General features: G+C 36.8%; 1 protein-coding gene across 1 annotated transcript in view; it reads left to right on the forward strand.

The window, feature by feature from the left end:
• Positions 1-12,936, forward strand: part of LOC109106161 (four and a half LIM domains protein 3-like) — a 34,190-nt gene extending 21,254 nt beyond the window's left edge. The window contains exons 2-6 of the mRNA XM_019119520.2: positions 7,131-7,310; positions 8,625-8,799; positions 11,021-11,190; positions 12,091-12,277; positions 12,420-12,936. Coding sequence (XP_018975065.1) covers positions 7,155-7,310; positions 8,625-8,799; positions 11,021-11,190; positions 12,091-12,277; positions 12,420-12,571 — 840 coding nt within the window. The 5' untranslated portion in view covers positions 7,131-7,154 and the 3' untranslated portion in view covers positions 12,572-12,936. The remainder of the gene's footprint in view (positions 1-7,130; positions 7,311-8,624; positions 8,800-11,020; positions 11,191-12,090; positions 12,278-12,419) is intronic.
• Positions 12,937-24,235: the final 11,299 nt, after the last annotated feature.

Below are 24,235 nucleotides of genomic sequence, written 5' to 3' on the forward strand. Positions count from 1 at the left end.
TTAGCTAGACACTGCTGACAATGACTTTTGGGCTTGGCTAATTGACTGTCCAGCTCTGCGTGTCCTTTTTAATGACAAATGTCAAATAGCTATAGGGAAAAAGCCAAAAGGGTCAAATAAGGCAGTTATTTTTATGAAGGGGGTTAGAGTGAACCTTGGATGATGGCTTACAGACATATTCATATGCCTCTTGAAGGGCCTGTGGTTTGTGAAGGTGATTTTCAGTGCATACATCCACACCTTCCTTCTGTTCAAAAGCTAGGAAAAAGCAGGTGCTTATTATTGAAGTTTACGATGTGAACCTGACTTTGCCATCCTCATGTGGCACAAGGCTGTGTTTCAAGGGCTCAGTGGAAATGACATGTTAGGCCTGGTGTATGTCTGTTCTGGCTTTTTGCTCTCTCACATCTAACATGCACTAAAATAGAAGAGGCTCAGAAACGAACAAACAGACCCTGATCAGTCACCCAAGAGTACCTGGCTTCTTACGTCAATGAGGCTAGTAGTGATTTAATCTTTTGCAGTGGTAAATAATACTTTGGGTCCATAAAAAGGGTTAGAAAGAAAGAGCATTTGTTTATACGGGTTGTTGTCTGGTTTACCTCAAACCTTATTGTTTTGCAAAGCTGTCTCGCTGTGGATTATTTGCTGATGATGGTCATTCTGAAGGTTAACTGTGGTCAGTGACGTCTGCTTCACATGGCTGGGCCTGTAACAGAAGATGGATTCACGGTGTAAGTGCGATCAAGCCCTTTGCAGTTACGACATTTGGTGTCTGGCCAGTACGAATGTTAACTGTTATCACTGTCACACTAGAGAAAATGTGTAGGTTTTAAACTCCATGGCATCAGTCGAACAGATCATTTACTAACACTGTCAAAGCATCCTCTCCAGGGAGAGTAAACAGCAAAGGCATAATTTCAGCCCAACCATTACCAATAGGCAGAAGATCTTATACAGTGGTCCAGAGATTAAAATTAAATTGCTGATTTAAATAAGTTATTCAGTTATAACTTATTTACCAAATAAATAAATCTACAAAAATAATAAAATAGTAAATAATCATTGTAAAATAATAATTGGATGAAAAAAATAATGTTTGTAGTAAATGTAGCTACCAGATCTAGTTATTTCAGTAATCAAGAACAAAACAGCAGTCTGGCAAACTTTTAGAACAGTAAAAGTGTTATTTTAAAAACATGTAATTTAAGCTGGTGTGTAGGTAATTATTTTAAGGTATTTGGTAGTTTCTTCCAGACTTTGGGGTGTTTAAGAACCACTGTTCTAGAACATCAGCATGTGAACATCAGCAGATGTCAGAAAAGTTATTTTATGTACTGTACTGTATAAAAATACCTAATGTAAGTTGAGATTATTCTTATGTCTCATCTGTCATGCATCGAATACTCTGATAAAGATGATGCGTGAATAAGCGAGAGCAAACGTTCAGATTTGGTTTTGAATGTTATCTCCTCTTCATCGCCTCCTTGCTTCCTCTGATAAGACTCACTCTCCCTCACTTTCCTCCCTCTCTCTGCCGTTTTTGCCTTATCTGATGTGGCGAGAGCCAATCCTAAAAGGCAATACCAAGTGCACATGTACATCTTCTCCACCGCAGCTTTCTCACATTAAATTGATACTGTGACTTTACAACTGAAACATAAGCATTTTTTTAGGCAGACATCAACTCCATCTTGTTTCTGGAACCTGTCAGCTCTTAATTTTAGCACTTCAGATTTGTCAAGAGTGTCTGTTCTTGGAAATTCAATATGGAGTCAATGTACTCCACTGTCTTCAAGTTAGCACTTGTCAGTTTACTGTACGATTAGTGATAGACTATCTCTGTATTTGTTATGTTAAAAAATTGTGGATATTAAAAAAATTTGGGGGCAAAATATTTTTGGTTTAAAAATGTTAAGAATACCTGCTAAGAAGAGTGTAAACAGTCAAAACTGATAATGTGAAATATTATGGCAGTTTAAAATACCCTTTCTCGGTTAGTACATTAAAAATGTGTGTTGTATAATAAATATATATACAAATATATTATTAATTGCTATGTTGTCATTGGACATACAATGTAGCTTTTTTAGCCCCAGATGATATACAGCAGTATCTGCTGGTGGTGTTTTTTCTGCTGACTGTAAATCAAATCCAGAGCTATCGCTGTGCCTGGAGCTGCTCCAGTGGCAGACTGATCTCAGCATGGTGCTGTCTGTATACCCATATGCTGCATTTTCACTCACCAGTTTCATTTATAAATCTTTGTGATCTTAACCACCATTAAGATCACGTATCCCTAAAAAGTTTATGAAAGCTACATTGTACATAAACAGAACATACTACGCTTTTCTTATGTCTAACAGAGAATATTACATTCATCACAAGCCTCAAGCCTGAAATTATGTGGCCAATCATGGCATTCTGTCAGGATCTATCCTGCAATGGGATCCTTGACACAGGACAGGATGTTATTCCATTGACAGAATATTTAATTCATTGGCAACAATATCTGATGATATACTGTAAAAGTAGGTGAGTTATTAAATTTGGGCTCTCTGTGTAATAGTCACAGTAACGTGGCAAGTAGCCATCGCCTCCTGTTGCCCAGGCAGACGTTTGACAGGCCGAGCTCTGGCTGGACCCTAGGAACAGGAAGGGCCCGGGTCAGTTTCCCAGCTGGAGGCACAGCCAGCTCATTTAAAGTGAAGCGGAGCATGATAGGAGTTTGGTCAGAGGATTAGTGCTGTTGTCTATGAAGCTGCAGTGGGAAGGGGGTTTGCGTGAACACTCTGCCCATGCCCCTACTGCTTTGCTCCCTTTCAGTCTGGCCTCTCTGAAGTTAGACAAACATGCCATTGTGACCTTGTCATTCCCCAAGGATCTCACAAACTGTTCTGAGAAGGACCGCCATATCCTTCAGATACAGATAGGACCAGAAGGCAACGAGATAGCTGCTTTTAAATATTTAAGAGCTGGCCTAAAGTCGCTAAAACTGATGTTTCCTTCATAATAGTGCAGGAAGACGACCTGACAGCATGGAAAGTGACCAAAGACACAGTATGTGGCAACTGTCTATTCTGGAAGCCACAAAACTGCATGTGGTCTCAGAATGTTCACTACCAACAAGCAATCAGCAACAGTAAAATGGTTAAATAAGTTTGTTAGTTTGTTAGTATGTTAGTTAATAATGGAACTGCAACAATAAAATGGATAAGGCAAAATATCATCCAAATTATTAGGCAAGAGACCAGAAACATCACAAGCTGACTTTTAAGTAATGGTTAGTAAATATATAATAAATAAAATTCATTGCAGTCTATTCACATGTAATATTTGTAAGCAAAATAATTATATTTCAGATGAACAGGAAAATTTTTCCAGGTTAGACAATTTCAGTTTTTGAAACAATATTTTTGTGTACGTATAAAACTTTTATGGATGGATGGATGGATGGATGGATGGATGGATGGATGGATGGATGGATGGATGGATGGATGGATGGATGGATTGATGGATGGATGGATGGATGGATAGACATAAAACACGTTTTCCATGAAAACATGGTGTGATATGTTCTAATGGTTTATCTAAAAGCAGTGACATTTTGCAGACTTGATGAAATAAACACAGCTGATGGGTCATGGTGTTTTGTTGGACATATTCAGTCCTTAAGGACTGTTTTGCTCACAGTTTTGCTATTTTACCACAGTCCAGTTGATCACTCACAAAACACAAAGAAGAGGAAATTCCTTATTACACTTTCAACTTCAATGTGTCAGAGGGTTCCTCGTGGTTCTGTACAAAATACCACGTTAGCTTTCAACCACAGCCAGCTCTGACTTTACAAGTAAAGGGAGAGGTCTCATTTCATTTTCCCAACTTCTGGACATCTTGCCCTGGGGTCACTGATGACATCATGCTCTCCACCTTAGTCCAAATTGCCCGTTTACTCTCATGTTGCTTGTTCCATTTGCTTCTCTCATAAGATGTTTTAGAAACTCAGCACAGAAAGGAAGTGATAACAATACCCAACCTTGACAAAGTAAGTATTTTATATATTGTCTTAGCTGGAACAATATTTCCCTCCATACAGTGAAGGACTGGGTCCTACCTCATCATAAATGATTACCAGGAGGAGAGTTATTCTAACTAAAGCTCATGTCTCCCCAGAGACAGTAAACACACTTGTAGTCAGGCTGCAGAACGGCTATTGTTGACGTTACTTGGGTGAACGATGAGACCTTCAAAGCGAGGTTGGTGATCCTTCCTGGCATGTGCAAACAGCCCGTCTTGTGTTTAGATGAAATTTAATGTGACATTTAGCATATGCTTGCCAAATCAAAGAGCAGAGGTGCATAGATCTGTTGACTTTCATTATAAGCAATGTATTTACTTCATGTACATTTAAAAGATGTTTATCAGACCTCCATGACTTCTTTTTTTTAGAACATGCTACATTTAGCACTAAGCCAGGTTTCAGCTATCCTCCTTGCAGTCTAATAAGTTGCCAGGAAGTGACCAGCATTAGCTCTGGAGATCTAAAGAAAGATGGCGGTTGTGGGATGGATCCCATGTGTTCAGACACCTGCAAAAAAGCTGTCTCTGGTACTTAAAAAGTACTTTACTCGGTTTTATCTGCTTGTTAAGTCTGACGTTACGCATCACTGCTTCCGGGTCCAACACCTCTGTCATACCTTTTGAATGTGATCATGCAAAGAATTTTTGGAAAGAAATATCATGGCTTGTTTTGTGTGCTTACAACAAACTTTTTAGTTTTGAAATAATTAATGTACTATTTTTGATTTGGGAATCAGGATCAAATTAGCTGGATGATGTGTTAAAATGGTTAACTCTTTTTCAACTTCAAAAAAGTAAAGTTATTGATTGTATGCCCATAAACGTCCGTCAAGATGGTATTCTCAATTGAAATGAGTGGAGGCATGGACCGGAAACGGTATTCCTTGCGTCACGACTTAACAAGTGGATAAGTTCTTGTCATCAGAGGGCACCCGTGTTGTTATTGTTAAATAAAACGTAAAAAAAAAAATAAAATAAAAAAAAAAAAAAATTGTTAATTGAAATTAAGCTGAAATAAAATACATTGAATGAAACTGAAGTTAATAAAGTCCAAATACTAAAATTACTAACTGAAATAAAGCTATATTTTAAATAAAAAAAGAGGAATAATTTAATAATAAAAATAAAACAAATAATAAAAGTCAAAAACACATACAATTACTAAAAAAAAAGTATTTTAATTCATAGGTATTAAGTTTTGGAGAGTCACATATGACATTTTACATCCTGAATGAACCCAAGCCATAATATATTTTAAAAGCAAATTTGCATTTTTAATGTACATTTGACTAAAAAAGGACAAAAAAGTGTGTGATGATGTCATTGAGCTGCAAGAAACGCAGAACCATGATAGCCTTGATGGGAACGAAGAAGGTTCATATTCCCTGAAATGCAGGTCTGTAATGATGTAAACCAGGGGCAGCCTCAGGCCACAGGAGCCTTTAACATTAACACTCCCTAATTTACGAGCAGATCCAAGGCAAAGAAGCTTTTAAAGCAGCTCTCAGCTGAGGGTAAGTGGTATCATCATAGTAAAAGAGTGTCAGCTGTTTATTTATGAAGTTTTGGGAGGTGTGTAGCGCTTTTTTTATCTTAGACTTTCACACCCATGATCATTTGAGCCTTTTGTCATGCCAGGGGAAAGAGGAAAGATGAAACATGGTTGTTGATATCTTTTATCTTGCATCCTATGATTATACCCTCCCTGTGGGCGTGTGTAAGACAGGGAGCGCAAATAGATTCATTATTTCAGTGGTGGCTGATTATTATCATTAGCTGGGTGGAAACTGATGCACTGAGCTTGTCTCTGCTAGGGAGGCCTATCACTTATCATAAGGCTTTCCTCCAACGTTTCGGTAATGTTTTGGCAACCTGATAGCGTTGCCGCAATGCTGTAACGATATTATTTGCAGGGCTGTATGCTCACGTTAAGGTCAAGCTGATGTTTTTATTACACTTTCAGTTTTTGTGTTTACTGTAAATGGGTTTTAACACCTCGCATTGTGAACGTGGTGTATGTTATTCTACCGAATGTGAACAAATATGATCCGTACTCCCCTAGTGCATCTGATGTAAGACAGGCATTACAAAATAAAAAAAAAAACACAAACCCATCTGTGTTGTTTTGGGATCAGTGCTTGTTCTTTAAAAAAAAAAAAAAAATGAAGAGTCATTGTCACATTTGCGGTTCTCTAAACAATCTCCCTAGGTGGTCTGCACATCCAAGGTAGAAGTGTTTACTTCACAAATATTTGCTTGTGAAGCATGCAAATGCACAGACCTCCAACAGACAAGAATATAGTCTTACCTCTGTGATCTTGCAGGCCTTTTATCTGTCAGCCAGTGAGGGGTCTGTATTTTTTTCGGCACGTGGATGACTAAGTGAGAAAGTCTGAGTTAGATGCAAACTCCAGAAATTTGATAAACTTATAATAAAGAGGAAAATGCCTGTAAGTCATTTATTTGGTTATATGTGCAAGCAATGGTTTGAAAAGTTGGGCTCATGAATAACTTCAATTAATCAATAATCATTCAACTGTAATTCTGGTTTGTGAACATTCATTTTGATGTAATGTTTGCCTGATTATGTAAAAGCTAGCCATATTAAGGTGTTGTTTTCTTTCATGCAAAAACATTAAGATGTAGACACAACATTTTGGAAAAAAAAGGTCTTGATGCTTTTTTTTTTTTGTAAGTTAAAGTACTTTTATCTTGCTACAGTGCCTAAAAAAAACAGTCATCACAGTGTGAGTGAAAAAAACTATGAGAAACATTGGTCTTTGCTCCGTGGCCAAGCAAAGCAAAGCTCTTAAAACACAATGATCATCTCTCAAAAAGTGGGGGTCAAACTTCGAAATGTCTAAAAGTTGTAAGCTTGCTAAAATTCCAGCTTCCTTCCTCTCATTTCACAGCTATCATCACAGAGCTATAAAACTTAATAAACGTTTTGCACAGTGCTTCATGACAGATCTGCCTGTTTGTGTTTCTCTCAGTGCGATGTAGCCGTGACTTGAAGGCTCACATGTCTGAATGTTCCTTGTGTGTTACAGGAACTGACTCGGATCAGGAGCAACATGAGCGAGCGCTTTGACTGTGACAACTGCAAGGAGTCCTTATACGGCAGGAAGTACATTCAGGCAGAGGACAACCCTTACTGCATCCCTTGCTACGACAGCCTGTTCGCCAACACCTGTGATGAGTGCAAAGAGCTGATTGGCCATGATTCAAGAGTGAGTTGCGTTTATTAAAGTGATAGTTCTCCTAATTTGCTCACCCTTTTGTCATTCCAAACCTGTATTACTTTATTTCTTCTGTGGAACACAAAAGGAGACATTTTTGCAGAATGTTTATGCAACACTTTTAAATACAATGAAAAGAAATATGGACTGTTGCTTTAAGGTGCGATCACATTTTGATGAATATTTGCATACAAAAAGGCCCATTGCACAGCTCACAAAGAAGTCACTTTCAGATCTTTCCTTCTGTTGGTCAACATAACTAATTTGCCTAACAAACTAGAACAAACTATTCACTGAAAAGCCATGCAAATAGTGTCTGGTTTACTTTCTACAGCAACATGTTGATTTTACAGGAGCATATCCATGGTGGTTGGAAAAATTTGACCCTCAGTTACACTGTAAAAGCATTTTAATGTGGTTTCAGGCTGAAACTGTACATTTAGCAGTTCTTTTGAGAAAGGCATTTATTGTCCAATTAGAAATGTCATTCAACTTCAGTCAGAGCAACAATGTTTAAAACCTAAGGCAAAATATTAACAACTGAGTCTTTAAGCCTTCCCATTTCGAGGGTAACTAATCCCTTCAAAATGAAATAAAAACCAAACAATGCAGTTCATTTACCACTGTAGTAAACTCCCCACAGGAAATCGCAAGTCCATGCGCTTACAGACAAAGAGTCTGGTGACTTATTGACAATGAGGGACAGCAGATGCTAAATTAACTCACTGTTTGTCTTGGCCATTTGCAGCACAGGTCATAAATTTCACCCTCCCTGTCTTATTACTATGTGTTTACATATTTTACATGAGGAGTTGACCTAGGTGCCATGTTCTCCACAGACACACACTCATAACTAGATGCACATGTGCTAGCGTTTGAGAGGCTGAATTGCCATTACTTGAGATCTTAATCAGAAATGTACTTGGGCCTATTTTGACTTTTTTTTTTTTTTTTCGCATAAACGCAGCTAATCTGTTGGTATGTCAATTTGTCTTTAACAATAACCACAGTTGTTTAATATTCTAATATGGAGACCCCAGTGCACCATCTGCTGTTAGTTCATGTTTGTATTGAAAACCTCTTGGTTAAAGATAAATTTCACTTTAAAAAAATAAAAATTTGTCATGATTTACTCTCATGTCGTTACAAACCCGTATGACTTTCTTCTGTGGAACACAAAAGTACATTCTTCAACATTTTTCCTTTTGTGTTCTATTGACGAAAGAAGGTCATACAACATGATTTTTGCATGAACTTTACCTTTAAATGTTCATAACATCTCTGTGTTGTGTCCATGTGATACAGGAGCTATTTTACGAGGACCGTCACTACCACGAGCACTGCTTCCGCTGTTTCCGCTGTGACCGTTCGCTGGCAGACGAGCCCTTCACCAGCCAGGATGATGCTCTTCTGTGCAATGACTGTTACTGCAATGAGTTCTCCTCCAAATGTGTGGCCTGCGATAAAACTGTCATGCCTGGTATGAATGACATCAGCACATCTCATCAGTCATAACTCTAGTCATTACCTGACAAATCTTGTTCAGACTGGTCTCAGATCTAGTCCCTTCGCACTCTGGCACCGTTCCTTCAGTTTGTTCTCAGTTTTGTTGTGTAAAGGCCTGTTCACACCGGGACGAATTTCGCGCGCGATATTCGCCGACGTTTAACGCCTCGTGACTAAACAAAGGGCGCCAATCTGAGTGTGCACACCGACGCGAAAAACGCCACGCGTAAAAGCGTCATTTTTTAAAAAAACGCCTCGGGTTCGTTTTTTTGGTTTGACGCACCGCGTCAAAAACTATACGACCAATGAGAATGGCGCTTTTGCACACGTGTTTGGATCTTCTGAAGTTACAGTAAAACACAACTTGGGGGCGCTTAAACACAAAACTGTCTTGCTGAGCACACATACGTAACGGCGAAGAAGATATACGCCAAGCGTCTACACTCCCGGGAAGAAATAAGACGAAGAAGATGCAAGGCAAGATGAATGTAGAGTTGCTTGTCTCGTTGGTGTCGGAACACAAAGAACTATATGACAAACGCGACAGCGATTACAAAAATCTTGATAAAAGAGAACTGTTATGGAGTGGTATTGCACAGCAAATGGACCTTGTGTACAGGGGTATTTCTGTTTTACATTAAGCGCCATCTAATGTCAGGGAATGAATTTGCATGTTCACTTGGCTCATCGTCAGCGAAAATCGCTTGGGTGTGAACACAAAATCGCGTTGAAAAACGCTGGCGAATAACGCGCGCCGATATTCGTCCCGGTGTGTACGGCCCTTAAGACTGCAAGTCTTCACACTACTGAAACAGACAGCTTGACATGGCCACAGGTATGCAGGTAATGTTAGATTTACAAAAAAAGGAGCCAAAACAGAGAAAGGAGGAAAGTTCTGCCAAAGCAAATCTGTAGTACTAACAGAAGGAATAAAATAGAGAGAGAGAGAGAAGTGAAGTGAGGGAGTTTTGAGCAGTGAGGACCAGGTTAGATGTGACAAAATAATTGCCAGTCTGCCTGGCTTACTGTATCTCAGCCAAATCATTGCGCACGGCTGCCGTCCAAGCATCTGATGATAGGAGGAGATAAGCCAGTAAACTATTTCAGGAAGGCTGCTTCCATCTGAAATGCAGGTAACAATTCCAAGAGGTTACGTATGTTTCTCTTGCAAAGTGAGCCCTGCATTAAAAAAGTCCTTTTATGTATTTTTCTAATTCCTGCCAGGCATTGATTTTCCATAAATTTGGTTAGAGTTGTGGTTAGAGTTTGTTTTTAATTTAACTATGAAACTTCTGCAATTTATTCAGCTTGAACCACTCACACTACTGTTCACAAGTTTGGGGTCAGTAAGTTTTTTTTTTTCTTTTCAGGAAGGATGCATTTAATGAATTAAAAGTGATTTCTATTTCAAATAAATTGCGTTCTTTTAAATTTTCTATTCATTAAAGTATCCTGAGATGTATTCCACAAAAATATTAAGCAACACAACTGTTTTCAACATTGAGCACAAATCAGCAAGAATGATTTCTACAGGACCAGGGTAATGGCTGCTGTAAATTCAGCTTTACCATCACAGTCTTGGTGAACATAAATGACTTCTTCCGAAATATTACAAAAATGCTAATGACCCCAAACTTTTGAACTGTAATGTAATGCCAACAATTTTGGTCTTAAGTGTGTTAGTCTACTTGGTTTTTGTAGATTTTAAGCACTGTTAGAATGTTCAGCACTGACAATGTAACCAGCAGTGATGTTGTCATATTATTTGAATACTGAATTGTGATTGATCTTCTTCCTGACATCTATTTGCATATTGAACTACAGTTGGACTTTTCTTTTGTGTTCATTTTTAACTATCTAAAGTCACCTTTAGACTGCAAAGATGTGTGCTGAGTATCATGGCAATGGGAAAGCAGCTCTTATGTGTTTCATTCAAACAGAAATTTAAATTTTAACATTTATTTTGCTGCCTTGTAAGTACTGTTATTTCATCCCGAAGATGTAAATCCAGTGGCTTCTTACATTAAAATTTGTAGCTGTTATTTTCACAGGTAAATCTAGTAAACAAATCCAGATGTATTAACCTCCAAAAGCTGCCAACCCAGCAGTAACATGGTCTGAGCAGCTTTTGAAAACAAGGAAACTGTTTATTTATTAAAGGCTTCCTTTCTTTTCTCTCTCCCTCTCTCTCACAGGAACCAGGAAGCTTGAGTACGCTGGCTCCACATGGCATGAGGGCTGTTTCATTTGCAACAGCTGCCAACAACCAATAGGCTCTAAGTCATTTATCCCAGATAAAGATGACCACTATTGCGTACCCTGCTATGAGAACAAGTTCGCACCGCGCTGTACTCGATGTAAACAGGTCAGTGGTGGTTTTACGAGCTTCTCTGCCTGAAATACGTAACCATGTGTTCCTCATCAGTACACACACACACATTCCCTCCACAAAAAGTCAGAATTATGACATCATTTCTCCTTCCTGTTGCATATCAGAAGTCTTCCCGGTCACTGGTAAACTCTGGCTGTCAATTTCACATCCTGTCCTGACAAACCACCATCTGTATGCAGTCTTGGCTCTAAAGTTCTGTGAAATACAAAAAAAAATGTAATTAATTAAATTAAATTTAATTAATTTATTACAGGCCACTCAGAAAAACACAAAACACAACACAACAACCAAACACACACATCTAAATATTTAAGGTTGTAGCTGTTTTTTAAAAAAAAGTAAAGCTGCTAAAATTTTGTACATCCATTACTGTTCAAAATGTTTTATTGTGATGTTAAAAATTTAATAGATAAGATTTTTTTTTAGTTTTTTTTTTTTTTTTTTAGAAGAACCTTAGGCTGCATTTATGTAATAAAAAATACAGTAAAAACAGTAATATTGTGCTATTTTAATGTATAATAAAATGTAATTTATTCCTTTAATGGCATTACTGAATTTTTAGAAGCCATTACTCTATTCTTCAGTGTAACATGATGCTTCAGAAATCATTCTAATATGTAATTTGGCACTCAATTATTATCAATCATTTAACAATCTAGTTAAAACTATCCAACCTCAATTGTTGGAAACTAGTAACATGAATATTATATGAATATACACTCATGACAAGAGGTTACATGCATAACAAATAATGGTAAATTAATACATTTGAATGTCATACCTTTTTCCAGGTAGCTTTATTTAGGTCAAGTATACAAAAGCTCATGTTGGCAGGTTACCGTCTGTGTCTCTGATGAACTCTCTCCACCTCAGGCCTTGGCTAAAGGTGGTGTGACCTATAGGGATGAGCCATGGCATAAGGAGTGCTTTGTGTGCACAGGCTGTAAAGTCCAACTAGCTGGCCAGCACTTCACCTCCCGTGATGACAGCCCATACTGCCTCAAATGTTTTGGCAATCTGTATGCTAAGAAATGTGAAGCCTGCAAAAAACCTATTACAGGTAAAATGTGCATTTTGACATCATTTTGATTACAATTACAATTACAATTGTTCAGGGATTACAGATTTGTTAGTTTTGACATTATGTGATGAACTCATCTGAAATGTCACAGACATCTTACATGTTTTTTATTTCCTTCTAGGTTTTGGTGGAGGAAAGTACATTTCGTTTGAGGACCGGCAATGGCACCAGCCATGCTTCACATGCTCTCGATGCTCTGTGTCGCTGGTGGGTGCTGGCTTCTTCCCTGAGCAAGATGATATCCTCTGTCGCAACTGCAATGGCAACTCATAGAACGCAACCCCTATCCACACACTTTACCTTCCCATATACATATACATGCACATGTCTATTTTACACTGCTGTGCCCTCACATGAGAACTTCACATCTCAAGCTATGCCTATGCTGATACTGCTGTTTGAGATCCCAGCAAACCAGCTATCTGCCCCCACACACAACGGTCTGAGTTTCACCAAAATACTCAAAGAATAGGCTTACTGGTTTACGACTGGGTAAATAAGACTTTTAAAAGATGCACCAAAGATTGCTGTTGAGTTGTTAAAGCCACGCAATGCTGAGTTCCAACTACAGTCTATCCATTGCACAATCCATAAATGTGTAGGTCTCTATGCACAGATAAAAATATCTGATCTTCCTACTAGTTATTCCCATACTTCCCATCCCTATTTTTCCTGGCCAGCCAGAACTGTCATTAGGCTGGTAATGGTCATTAATGGGTGGATGTAGTCTGTGTTTACAGCCTGTGAAAGAACTCAAACAGATTCCTTCATAAACACTTAAAGGTCAAAGGTTTGGTGTTCTAGTTGAAGTGACTGAACGCCCATTTAGAATTGTTCCAAACACTCTGTGCCAATCAAAGTGTACATAAATGAAAGCATGACTGATTTTAACTTTTGGGAACAATGAAGGTTATACTTTGAGAAGCAGCCACCCAAAGCTGAACATCTAAGCCTTCACACACCATATATGTGACCCTGGACCACAAAACCAGTCTTAAGTGTCAATTTTTCGAAATTGAGATTTATACACCATCTGACGGCTAAATAAATAAATTTTCCATTGATGTATGGTTTGTTAGGATAGGACAATATTTGGCCGAGATACAACTATTTGAAAATCTGGAATCTGAGGGTGCAAAAAAATTTAAATATTGAGAAAATCTCCTTTAAAGTTTCCAAATGATGTTCTTAGCAATGCATATTACTAATCAAAAATTAAGTTTTGATATATTTATGGTAGGAAATTGTTCATGGAACATGATCTTTACTTAATATCCTAATGATTTTGGCATAAAAAAAAAATCGATCATTTTGACCCATACAATGTATTTTTGATTATTGCTACAAATATACTCAAAGGATTTAAGACTGGTTTTGTGGTCCAGGGTCACATATGTCACACAAACTAGTTTGAGCACTTTTTTTCTAGAACTTCACTAAAACCTTTTGTCTTTCTTAGCAGAACTTCAGCATCAAATAACATTTGATGCATTGCACATGCATGCATTCATTTCAGTGGGAGTCTTCCAAAATGCATAGCAATGTCAGAAAAATAATAGCTGAAATGTTTCTGCAGTCCAGAGATATGTGGGAAAATTAAGTTTGAAATGCATTTTGTATACAGGTGGAAGACAGACTTGCATTTGCACTACTATAGCTTGAATTATATATAAAAGCACAAAAACTTCAAGATACAGCACGCATTACACTGTATATATGCAAACTACATATTATTTCCTGTTCACTTCCTGTTTTTTAATTGTTTGATAATTCATTATGACCTCTACAGTCATAATTTCTTTAATCTTAATAAACATGTCTCCTCCGTGTTTAGAGTGAATGAAATGAAACAATATTTGTGTATGTCAACAATTATAGTATGCATGTTGTCAAACTTTTGTCAAATTGAGACATTAAGTATTGTTATTTTATTGATGCCAATTTTACTAGTTTCATCTTGTGAATATTTCTAAATATAAGTGTATAATCACTTTGAGCTTTAAAGCAGTTTAAAAAATTGTTTTTTTTTTTACAAATGTTTATTGATTGTTTGCTTGATAAATATTTTATAAATTACACCAGTTGTCAAGGTTTTTTTTTTTTTTTTTTTTTTCAGCGACTAGAATAGATTATGCAAAAGCACCAAAATCTATATTTCTGGTTTAAAAAATAAATAAATAAATTGACAGTTTAGGCCAAGGACATTCAATTACCTAAGAGCCTACTAGTATCCACTACAGTCTACAGTCTTATTCAGGGTTACCTTGTGCCTCTAGATGGGTGTGTTTATGTGCAAACTTGCTGAGTGTGCTATTTATTCGCCTTGATGAGGCATAAGGACTTAAAATAAACACGTGGCCAAATCTGCTCCCTCTCAACACTGGTGAAGGTCTTCCTCCCCTTTTCTTTTTCAGCATTTTCACCAAAGAAGGAAATGGAAAAGGAGAACGGGAGATGGTAGTGGGGGAGGGAGGCCTTCTGGTGGAAGTTGGGAGATCATGTGGGAGAGAACAGCAGAAAACGAAAATGAGAGGACGGCAGAGGAGAGAAGGAGGGAAGATAGAAGCTTTTGGAGCTGGTCCATGGCACTTCCACTGGGGTTCAGTTACATACACACAGTCAAGAGGTTTAAGGGGAAAAAAGAGAGGGCCAGTGAGGCAATGGAGGAGAGTTAGAAGGATCACATGAGTGGTGAGTGAATCATTACCAGGCAAGGCCTGTGGGAAAACCGGACACTGTGAAGTTGAAGTGTTTCAAAGCTTCACCGACTTAAGTGATTCCTGTATTTAATTAATCATCAAGCGATGAGGCCACCAAACCTGATATAGTCACTCTGAATGATGAAGCTCCTACAACTACTGAAAAGCACTCTGATGAATGGTGAAACATCTTTTATTATCCAATTGTGAATAGATTTACTTTTGTCTGACATTATAATGTCTGCATTAAATAATCAATCCAACCATAATAAAGACATTTGACTCAAACTATGAAACTCATTTAAATGGATTTCATTTCAGTATAAATTAGTATGACTGTGGCTGATACTCAAGGTACAGTATAAGAGTAGATCAGCAAGTACTTTGGGGCAAGACCAACAAGAGCATAACATTTTATGCTGGTTAACATGATGCTGTTAGCCTCTGCTGATAGATGTGCGTACTACGGTACAGCAATTCAAAAGTAGCCATGTATTATATCAAAATACAATTTAACTGCAAACAAGATATGTACTGTTTGCAAACTGACAACATTTTATTATTGTATAGTAGATGTGTTTTACCAGTTTACAAAAAGGTGAAGACCAAGAACAGATCCCTGGGGAACACCTCTTGTAAGAAGGGCTGGAGGGATTGTGTTATTGAAAAAAAAAAAAAAAAAAACTACTACAACTTTTATTAGGGTAAGAAGTGAACCAGAAGTGAACTGTCAGCGATGCTAATTGCTTAAGTATATTACTGCAGACAGTATCACATGCAAAGCTGTTCATGGTTGATGGCTCAAATTGAGAAGATTGAGACAACAGAAAGGAGGAGGTCATTAACTACCTGTGGGGATTTGTCTCAGTGCTACGTCGAAGATGATATCCAGACTGGAAAGGCTTGTTTGAAACCTTTTGGAACTGAAGCTGATGGAAAAAAAACTCTCTCCAACACAATTTCTTCAAAAGGGAGATGTAAGATACATGTATTTATTTAAATCTGCAGGCTCTCTTAAGGTTTGAGGTGACAACACTAGTTATATCTCACAAAAAAAGGGGGGCTAGATAGAGAATGAGTGTGGGATGTTGTTCTCTAGATAATGTACTAGATTAAAGAAGGGTTAGCAATATATGACAGACTAAGAGTAAAACTCAAAGTACAAAAACTTAGAAAAATAAGTGTTATAGATTTAAAGATCACAAGAGTATGGTTCCAGAAGCAATTTTCTCTTAGTTTTCTCGTTGGATAAAATGATTTCTATCAAAATACTTTTGAACCAAACCTATTAGGAGCTGCAACTTCTTTTGATTAATCTTAGAGCTAGTTAGTAATTGAAATGCATATGGAGAAAATGAATAGAAATACTTCTGGAACTTATACCACCAAACAGTTAGTGGTCATTGTTGTGCTATATTGCTAGTTGATATTGAGAGGAGAAAATGTGTAGTTTAGGGCAGTTCTACGTTACAGCATGTGATGAAAATGACTCTTGTGAACTGGTTCGAGTCAAAGTGATTTATTAAACTTGCTTAAGAGTTAGTAGTTAGTGAATAATTAAGTGATTATGATTTTTTTGGATTTGTCCTATACACACACACACACACATACACACATTTATTTATATATATATATATATATATATATATATATATATATATATATATATATATATACACACACACACACACACACACACACACACACACACACAATTTTGTATACTTTTATACCTTAAAAGTATATATTTGAAAAAAAAAAAAAAAAAAAAAAAACTTTTGGTGTTAGTATCCAAAATCAGAGTGACCATAAAAGTAGAAATTGCAGAAATAAAAACAACTGATTTTCTTGTAAGTTCTTTATTTATTTATTTATTTTTTTCAGAAAACACATCACTGATGTTTGGAGGCTGTAAACAAACATATTTTTTAAAATATCACTGATGTAAGCGGTGCTAAAAGAATTAAGCTGCATTCCTTGGATTCTACTTTAATTCTTATTTATCCAACTCATGCCCAGAGAATCAAGAGAAAAAGTCTAGCCATGAGAAAGTGTGTGATGTCATCTCACTTTATCCTCAAGTGACATCTAAAAGCTTTGTATATTAAGTGCTGAAATGTCCGTAACAATTAGCCTGTCCGGTGAAGCCAAATGCTCTCTGAAAATACAAGATGATTTATTATACACACTGCTAGTTCCCATGATGACACTAAGTGGAGAGTAATTAAGCACTGTGGGAAACAATAGCATGTTTCGCGTACGTGTTTATTTGGCTTTATGTGTCTCAGTAAAGCCATTTGTGATTGTGGTTCTTCTATCCCTTAAGTTTCATAACATATTTTTAACAGAGCAGCTTAACAAGAGATGCAGTACTTGTTCATGTGTCTGCTTGTTATTATCAAGACACATTTTCTAACACATGCCAGACAGTGATTATTTAACCAGTAAAGACATCATGCTAAATTTGGCTATAAAATTAGTGGGGGGCTAATGGAACTTAAATGCTCATTAAAACCAGGACTCCAGCTCAATAGAAAGTTGCTCTATAAAGCACAGATCAGGCAGACAGCATCCACATTATGCTAGCATGTAGGTCACGCCACATAAAAAACACTTGACCACAATTTGAAAAAATATTTTTAGCCATGTCAAATGCTTAATTTTTATTTTGAAAGACTGTGCTTCAGACAGCCGAACTGAACATAGTTTGAAGTCAGCATGTTGTTAAAATGAATTTCCAATAAGTGCATTTAATCTTGTTTACCTGAATGGCTTTTATGAAATCTGTGGATGACCTGAGAAATCAAGGTCCTATTTGCATTTAAAGTAGTCAGCTTGTTCTTGTCGAATTCGGGCAAACACAACAGAAACCCAAAAATATGGCTAAATAAGGTCAACATCCTATCTGGGAGCTGAGAAGATTCACAATCAGTGAGAATCCTTATGACTCACATCGATTGCGCATTTCAGCTAAATTCTTCCATGTGTCTCAACAATGAGGGAGAGAAACGTAATTGTTACGGTCATTAATGATGTCAGAGCTAATATCCCATTACTCATAAAACAGCTGCAGTTTACAGAGTGACAGATTCCTACAGATTCCTGTATCTAGACAAGCTTTCAGAATTAGTCAGCTCGGTTGGTTACACTGTGTGAGTATTCATAAATAACCTTTTAAAAGTCAATTACTGGACTGTTGTCTAATATCATTTAAGGTCAAGATGAAAAAATATGTAACGTGGTTACAATTGACATGAACATTTGCTGATTTTACTGGCACTAATATGTTCACAGCTGTTTGATTTTAAGAAGCTGGGGAAGGGACATACAGGCCCTAACACTTACAAAAGAAGTACCATGATATGAATGTATTTCCTATTTCTGACAGTAGATGGTGATGTAAATTTTCCTAACAACATATAAAAATGATGTTACAGATTCTGCTGAGTTGAATTAGTAATTTGATTAATATAATGGTATAATTTTAGGTCTAATGTTTATAAATGCCAGGTCAACAGTTTTACTATGTTATTTTTTTTAGGCTTTTTAATTTTTTATTATTTTATTTTATGATTGATTTTAAACAAAACTGGTTACATAGAGGTTTTTGGCTCTTTTCAGCGGGACAGGCAAGGAGACATGAACTAACACATTTGCATCCCTCACAGCTTGTTTTCATTACCGCCGTAAAACGAGGGCATCTAACTAGGTTACATGCAGTGTTGTAATTCTGACTACTTAACCTTAAATCAATAATAAACTTCATCGCTTCTTAATAAGTCTCAACACAGTAAGTCTCAACGCATCATCAAGTTATCACAGTCTGTGTACCAAGGCTGAGAAAGTGATCCTTCCTATCTAGCAGTTGTAAAATTTCAGGTAGAGACAGTAGAATTCACCATTGAGTTGATTCTTTGCTTCTCATTTAAGTATAAACATCATATCTGGACAGTTGAGAACTCTAGAAAATATGCAACATTGTAATTTAGAGGTTGGTATGTTTAAGAAATGGAGCAAGAAGAGGAGGAGGAAAAAGAATTGTGAAAGGAAAAAAAGGGATGACCTTTCACTGTTGCCGCTGTGAAACGTGGCACTAAGCATGTGCAGCGGAGGAGCCGTGTAAAACCAGGCAGTGCATTCCAAGGGTTTACTCATAATCCCAGAGAAGCTCTCCACAGGTCTCCATCAGCGTTCGGTTTAGTGCGGGTGTCCACTTGACGCGGTGCTCGGTGTTGCTTAAGCCACAGACATGTCTGTGCAGTCAACATTTGGAGATAAAGATGCTTGTATATGCTTACTGAGCAGCGACTCACAACATTAAATAATGGACAGGGTTTCTGCATCAACAAATCTAATTTAATGCTTTTTTAATACCTTTTTTAATTTCTTTAATGCCACACACTCCCGGTCAAAGGTTTTTGAAGTCTCTTCTGCTCAGGCTACAGTAATAGTAATATCGAGAAATATTATTTCAACTTAAAATAACTGTTTTCTATTTTAGTATGTTTTAAAATGTAATTCATTCCTCCGATGGCAAAGCTGAATTTTCAGCATCATTACTCCAGTCTACAGTGTCACATTATACTTCAGAAATCATTCTAATATGCTGATTTGCTGCTCCGTAATGATCAATTGTTTTTGGTGCTCCATTATTAATATTGGTTCTTATTATTATTAATACTGAACAGATTTAGTTCTGCTTCATATTTTTGTTTTAAACTAAAATATTTTGTAACATTATAAATGTCTTTACTGACACTTTTGATCAATTTAATTTGTCCTTGTTGAATAAAAGTATTTATTAAAACAAATATGATGACTGGAGTAATGAACTTAAATTCTTGGCCACACCTCACTTCACTTTCAATATTACTATTTTTATTGTATTTTTGATCAAATAAATGCAGCCTTGGTAAGCATAAGAGACTTCTTTCAAAAAGTACATACTTTTGACCATTTATATGTTTTAAATAACCATTCAACTTGAAAATGATGCAATGATAATCATCTTGGATATTTGAGAAAATCTACAGTTTAAATAAACTGTATCACAGTCGGAACTGAGTAAGAAATGGATCAGCAGACAACCTAAAATGTCAAAATACATTTGCAGATATTTCATAATTGATTTAACAAAGTACTGATAGATGTTGAACAATACACATACTGACAAATCAGACCATGGCTGGAAAAAGCTTAGTTTCTTAAATAATTGGTAAACTACTGCAGAACACACCCCCTGATCCCTAAACCCACCCATCTCCACCCCTAAACCCACCAATCTCCACCCTCTAGATGTGGATCCAACCACGCCCCCTGGATCTTGTGTTCTGCAGTGAGTGGCTACTGGATAGTTCTGCTGTGATCTTTTTTAACTATTTTAGAATGTATTCTTTTAAAAAATGAAAGCCATTTAATGTTAACTACTCATTTATTAAATGAATAAAATCAATGTCAAATCTGCAATCGTGCTGATATTTGGGAAACTGCTCCGTCTTGGTTGTTTGGTATATAATATGTTATAAATGTAAAAATTCTGTGCTGTTGTGCTCATTTGATTTGATTTTTCCATGACAATCTCTTACACACGCGAGCCCCAGCCCATCGTTGTCCAGACATCCAGTGTAACGGCAATTTCGCACCGTCTGGAGGCAAGTACCAAACTGGTTCCGCGTGTGTATCACATCAATAATCATATTTTACGACCGCAAATTTAAAAGTTTTTATTTATGAAGACTCTGTTCAAAATAAACTGGTAATATAGCATTTTTCTTCAGAACCATCTAAAACTTGTAATGCCTGTAGGAATAAAATGAAATTACTTTTAATGCCATTTAACGCCTTAATTTTCGCAAAATATATTTAATGACTTTTAATGCTTTTCAATGCCCCATGGAAACCCTAATGGACAAACATTATGGTTGCATAAAGAAAGATGATTTTGGTCGCATTCTATTCCTGAGGGGAATTAAAAGTGGTTGCACAAGATGTTTCTCCATCAATATTAATCCAGTTCAAAAGTACAGTCAATGTATCTGATATTTCTGTCAGGGACAACATCATTGAGGTCTGTTTCAGCAAACACAGCCAGATGTATTTTTGCTGTAGACATTTTTCAAAAACCTCTTCACTCTTGATTTCTGTCGAATGGCAAAACACAAAGTCATCTGTCTAAGTCTTTAAATGTCTTTAAGTGACATCCTCAGGCTTGATGTTTAATGGTAAAGGTCTGGAAGCTGTCTCTGTGGTTTGCCTTTCCCCAAAATATATTCTTCCTCCCTTCTCTCTGTCTTTATCTATCTCTCCTACTCTGAGGTCAAGACATTTCTTTCCAGTGGATGGACTATGATGGTTTGAGTGGTTATCTGACACTCCATTCTTCAAGCAGCAATTTCTCTGTAAAATGGCTGTGTTGTCTAAATATAACAATGTATATTGTACACTGCATTTTGTCAAGATGCAGTGGCTGAAACTAAACATTTATTTGCATTATCAGACCTTTCCTTTAAGATATTTAAATAGGGATACACAGATATAAACATTCTGGCCGATGCCGATAAACTGCTAATTATTTATTTTCATGGCTGATAAACATTATATTGCATTATATTTTATTATAAATATATATAACATTATATTTATATATTATATATATATATAAATGATTACATTGTGTGTGTGTGGACACAGTTTTTGTTTTGTCCAGCTGTATTTACTCAAGAGGACAAAAAAAACAAACAAAAAAAAAACAGAATCACTGAGTTGGAAAAAGGATCACCCCCTCCCAAAAATGACTTGTAAACTCAATCAGGTGTAGCTAATCACCTCAATGGCACACAAAGCCATTTGACTTTCAGCTGTGATCATTTTGATTAGGTCAGCATGAAAAGAGCTTTCCTGGAGCATTTCAGCCCTTGGCAGTGCAACTGATTCAAACAATCAACTATGGGTGGCAAGGCACTGTCAAAAGATAAAGTTGTGGACAGGCACAAGTCAGGAGATGGATATAAAAAAGATTCAAAGGTTTTATAAATGCCAAGAAGCACAGTGAAGTCTATGATTAAGAAGTGGAAGGTATTTGGCACAACACAGACCCCCCTGGATCAGGATGTCGCTCCAAACTGGATGAAAGAACCAGGAGGAAACTGGTCAGAGGCTACCAAGAGTCCTACAGAAGCAGTTGCAGGAATTCATGACAACTAGTGGTTATTGTGTGCACATAACATCACAAATTCTACACAAAATGTGGCTTGTATGGAAGGATTGCAAGGAAAAAAAAAACACTCCTCAAAAAAAGGCATGCAGTCTTGAGGATTCTGAGGCAGATGAGACTAAAGTTGCATTATTTGGCCTCAACACCAAATATGTCTGGCGGAAATCCAATACTGCACACCATCCAAATAACACCATTCTTTGTGTAGTTTGGCATGTATGTATGTGCTTAATAATTTTGTTTGTGTAGAATTACTATGCAAAAATAAAATTTTTAGAGGAGGTAAAATATTTTTGAATTAAGTGTTTGCTTTTGCAAGATGTGACCCCCCTCCCCCCTCCCCCCCTTTTTTTGCAATAAAAATTAAGGCTACGACACCCAGATGTGTACTTGTGTAAGATTGAAAAGCAAATGTGAAGCAGATGAGAAGACCATACAAACACCCTAATGCCCCCAAATAACTCCTAGACTAAGGAATTCAGTCCAAGGTTAAAAACGAGGGGGTCTGTAATACTTGCCAAAAACTAGCCTATCCATTAGCCTTCCTATTTATCTTGTGCTAGATGTACGCTATTTGGTTACCATCTTTGCTTAGTTCAGAATTTTTCAAACTAATCATCTGAGCCATAAAGCCAGGTGACTTAAGTGTCAGGTTGACACTGATTGGCTGATCCAAAAAAAGAACATACTTGGTCTTAAACATTTCAACAGCAACTATTCTAAGATAGGAAAATCCTTAACATTTCTTTAGTTGTTAAATTCTATTTTTATTTTTTAGTATTGCTGTCTCTATTTTAAGGTTACTTTGGCTTGTGCACCCTCAGGTCATGTGAAGCCAAGTCTATATTGAAAACATAATGGTCGCGTTATACTGCAATTTGACCAAGAGGCGTTCACCATAGAGACATTGATGTCTAAAAGATTTGACCTCTATCATAAGTGAGGCAGTTTTCACACATAACGATCAAAGTGAATTTCCTAATTAACCTTAACATTACTCACACCTTATCAAGTCTCATGAGTCCATTTGGCAAGCTTCCTGTTTTTTGGCAGAACCAGACTGAAAGCATATACGTTCATTATTTTCATTCGTAATATATGCTATGATAACATAATTTGTAACACTCCAGAGTGAATTTCTCCTTCATCAGAACGAAACAAGTTCGTTTTATATGATTCGCCGCCCTCTAGTGGACAAAGAATGATCCACAAGCTGATCTTAGCAGTTTGAATATTCAAATATGGACATGTACAGTATATAAATTGAACGTTCATGACGTTGATTAAAGATTTAAATTAGCATTAATGTTAATAAATATTAATCGCAGTCTGAAAACGTAACTTGCGTGTAAGGTGAACTGGACATCTATGTGGCTTTGAAAATGATAATTATGACACAATGATTGATAATAATATCCTTATGATTGTTCATCCCGGTCCAGTTTAAGTGGCAAAACTACAGTCGTGGCTAAAGGTTTTGGCAGTGACATAAATTTTGTGTTTTGCAAAGTGTGCTGCTTAAGCTTTTGTGGTGTTCATTCACATTGTTTCTATATTATTGTGTAGAGTGATCAGATTATCATTTATCATTTTAAATAATTGCTAAAGCTTAATTGGTCAAAAAAAAAAAAAAAAAAAAAAAAAAAAGCTCTTTTTTGATCCTGACACAAAATGACCAGCTAACATTAATTGAATAATCATGCCAGCAGCACATGTGAAATGGCAGCAGGTTGGTGTGAGAGCATCTGCACACACAGTGAGGCCAAGACACAACAGCCTGGTGTCAAGAAGGGCAGCAAAGAAGCCCTTCTCTCCAAGAAAAACATTGAGGACAGACTGAAATTCTGTATAGGAAGTACAATGATTGGACAGCAGAAGACCACAAGTTGTGATCAACTCTAAGAACTAAAAAGGCAAAAATGGATTGCCATCAGTCATAATTTGGCCCAGGAGCTAATATCCAGCATGCCAGAGCAAATTGCAGAGGTTATGAAGAATAAGGGTCAACACTGTAAATAGTGACTC

This window comes from Cyprinus carpio, chromosome A16 (assembly GCF_018340385.1).
Source record: "Cyprinus carpio isolate SPL01 chromosome A16, ASM1834038v1, whole genome shotgun sequence".
NCBI classification, from domain to species: Eukaryota; Metazoa; Chordata; class Actinopteri; order Cypriniformes; family Cyprinidae; genus Cyprinus; species Cyprinus carpio.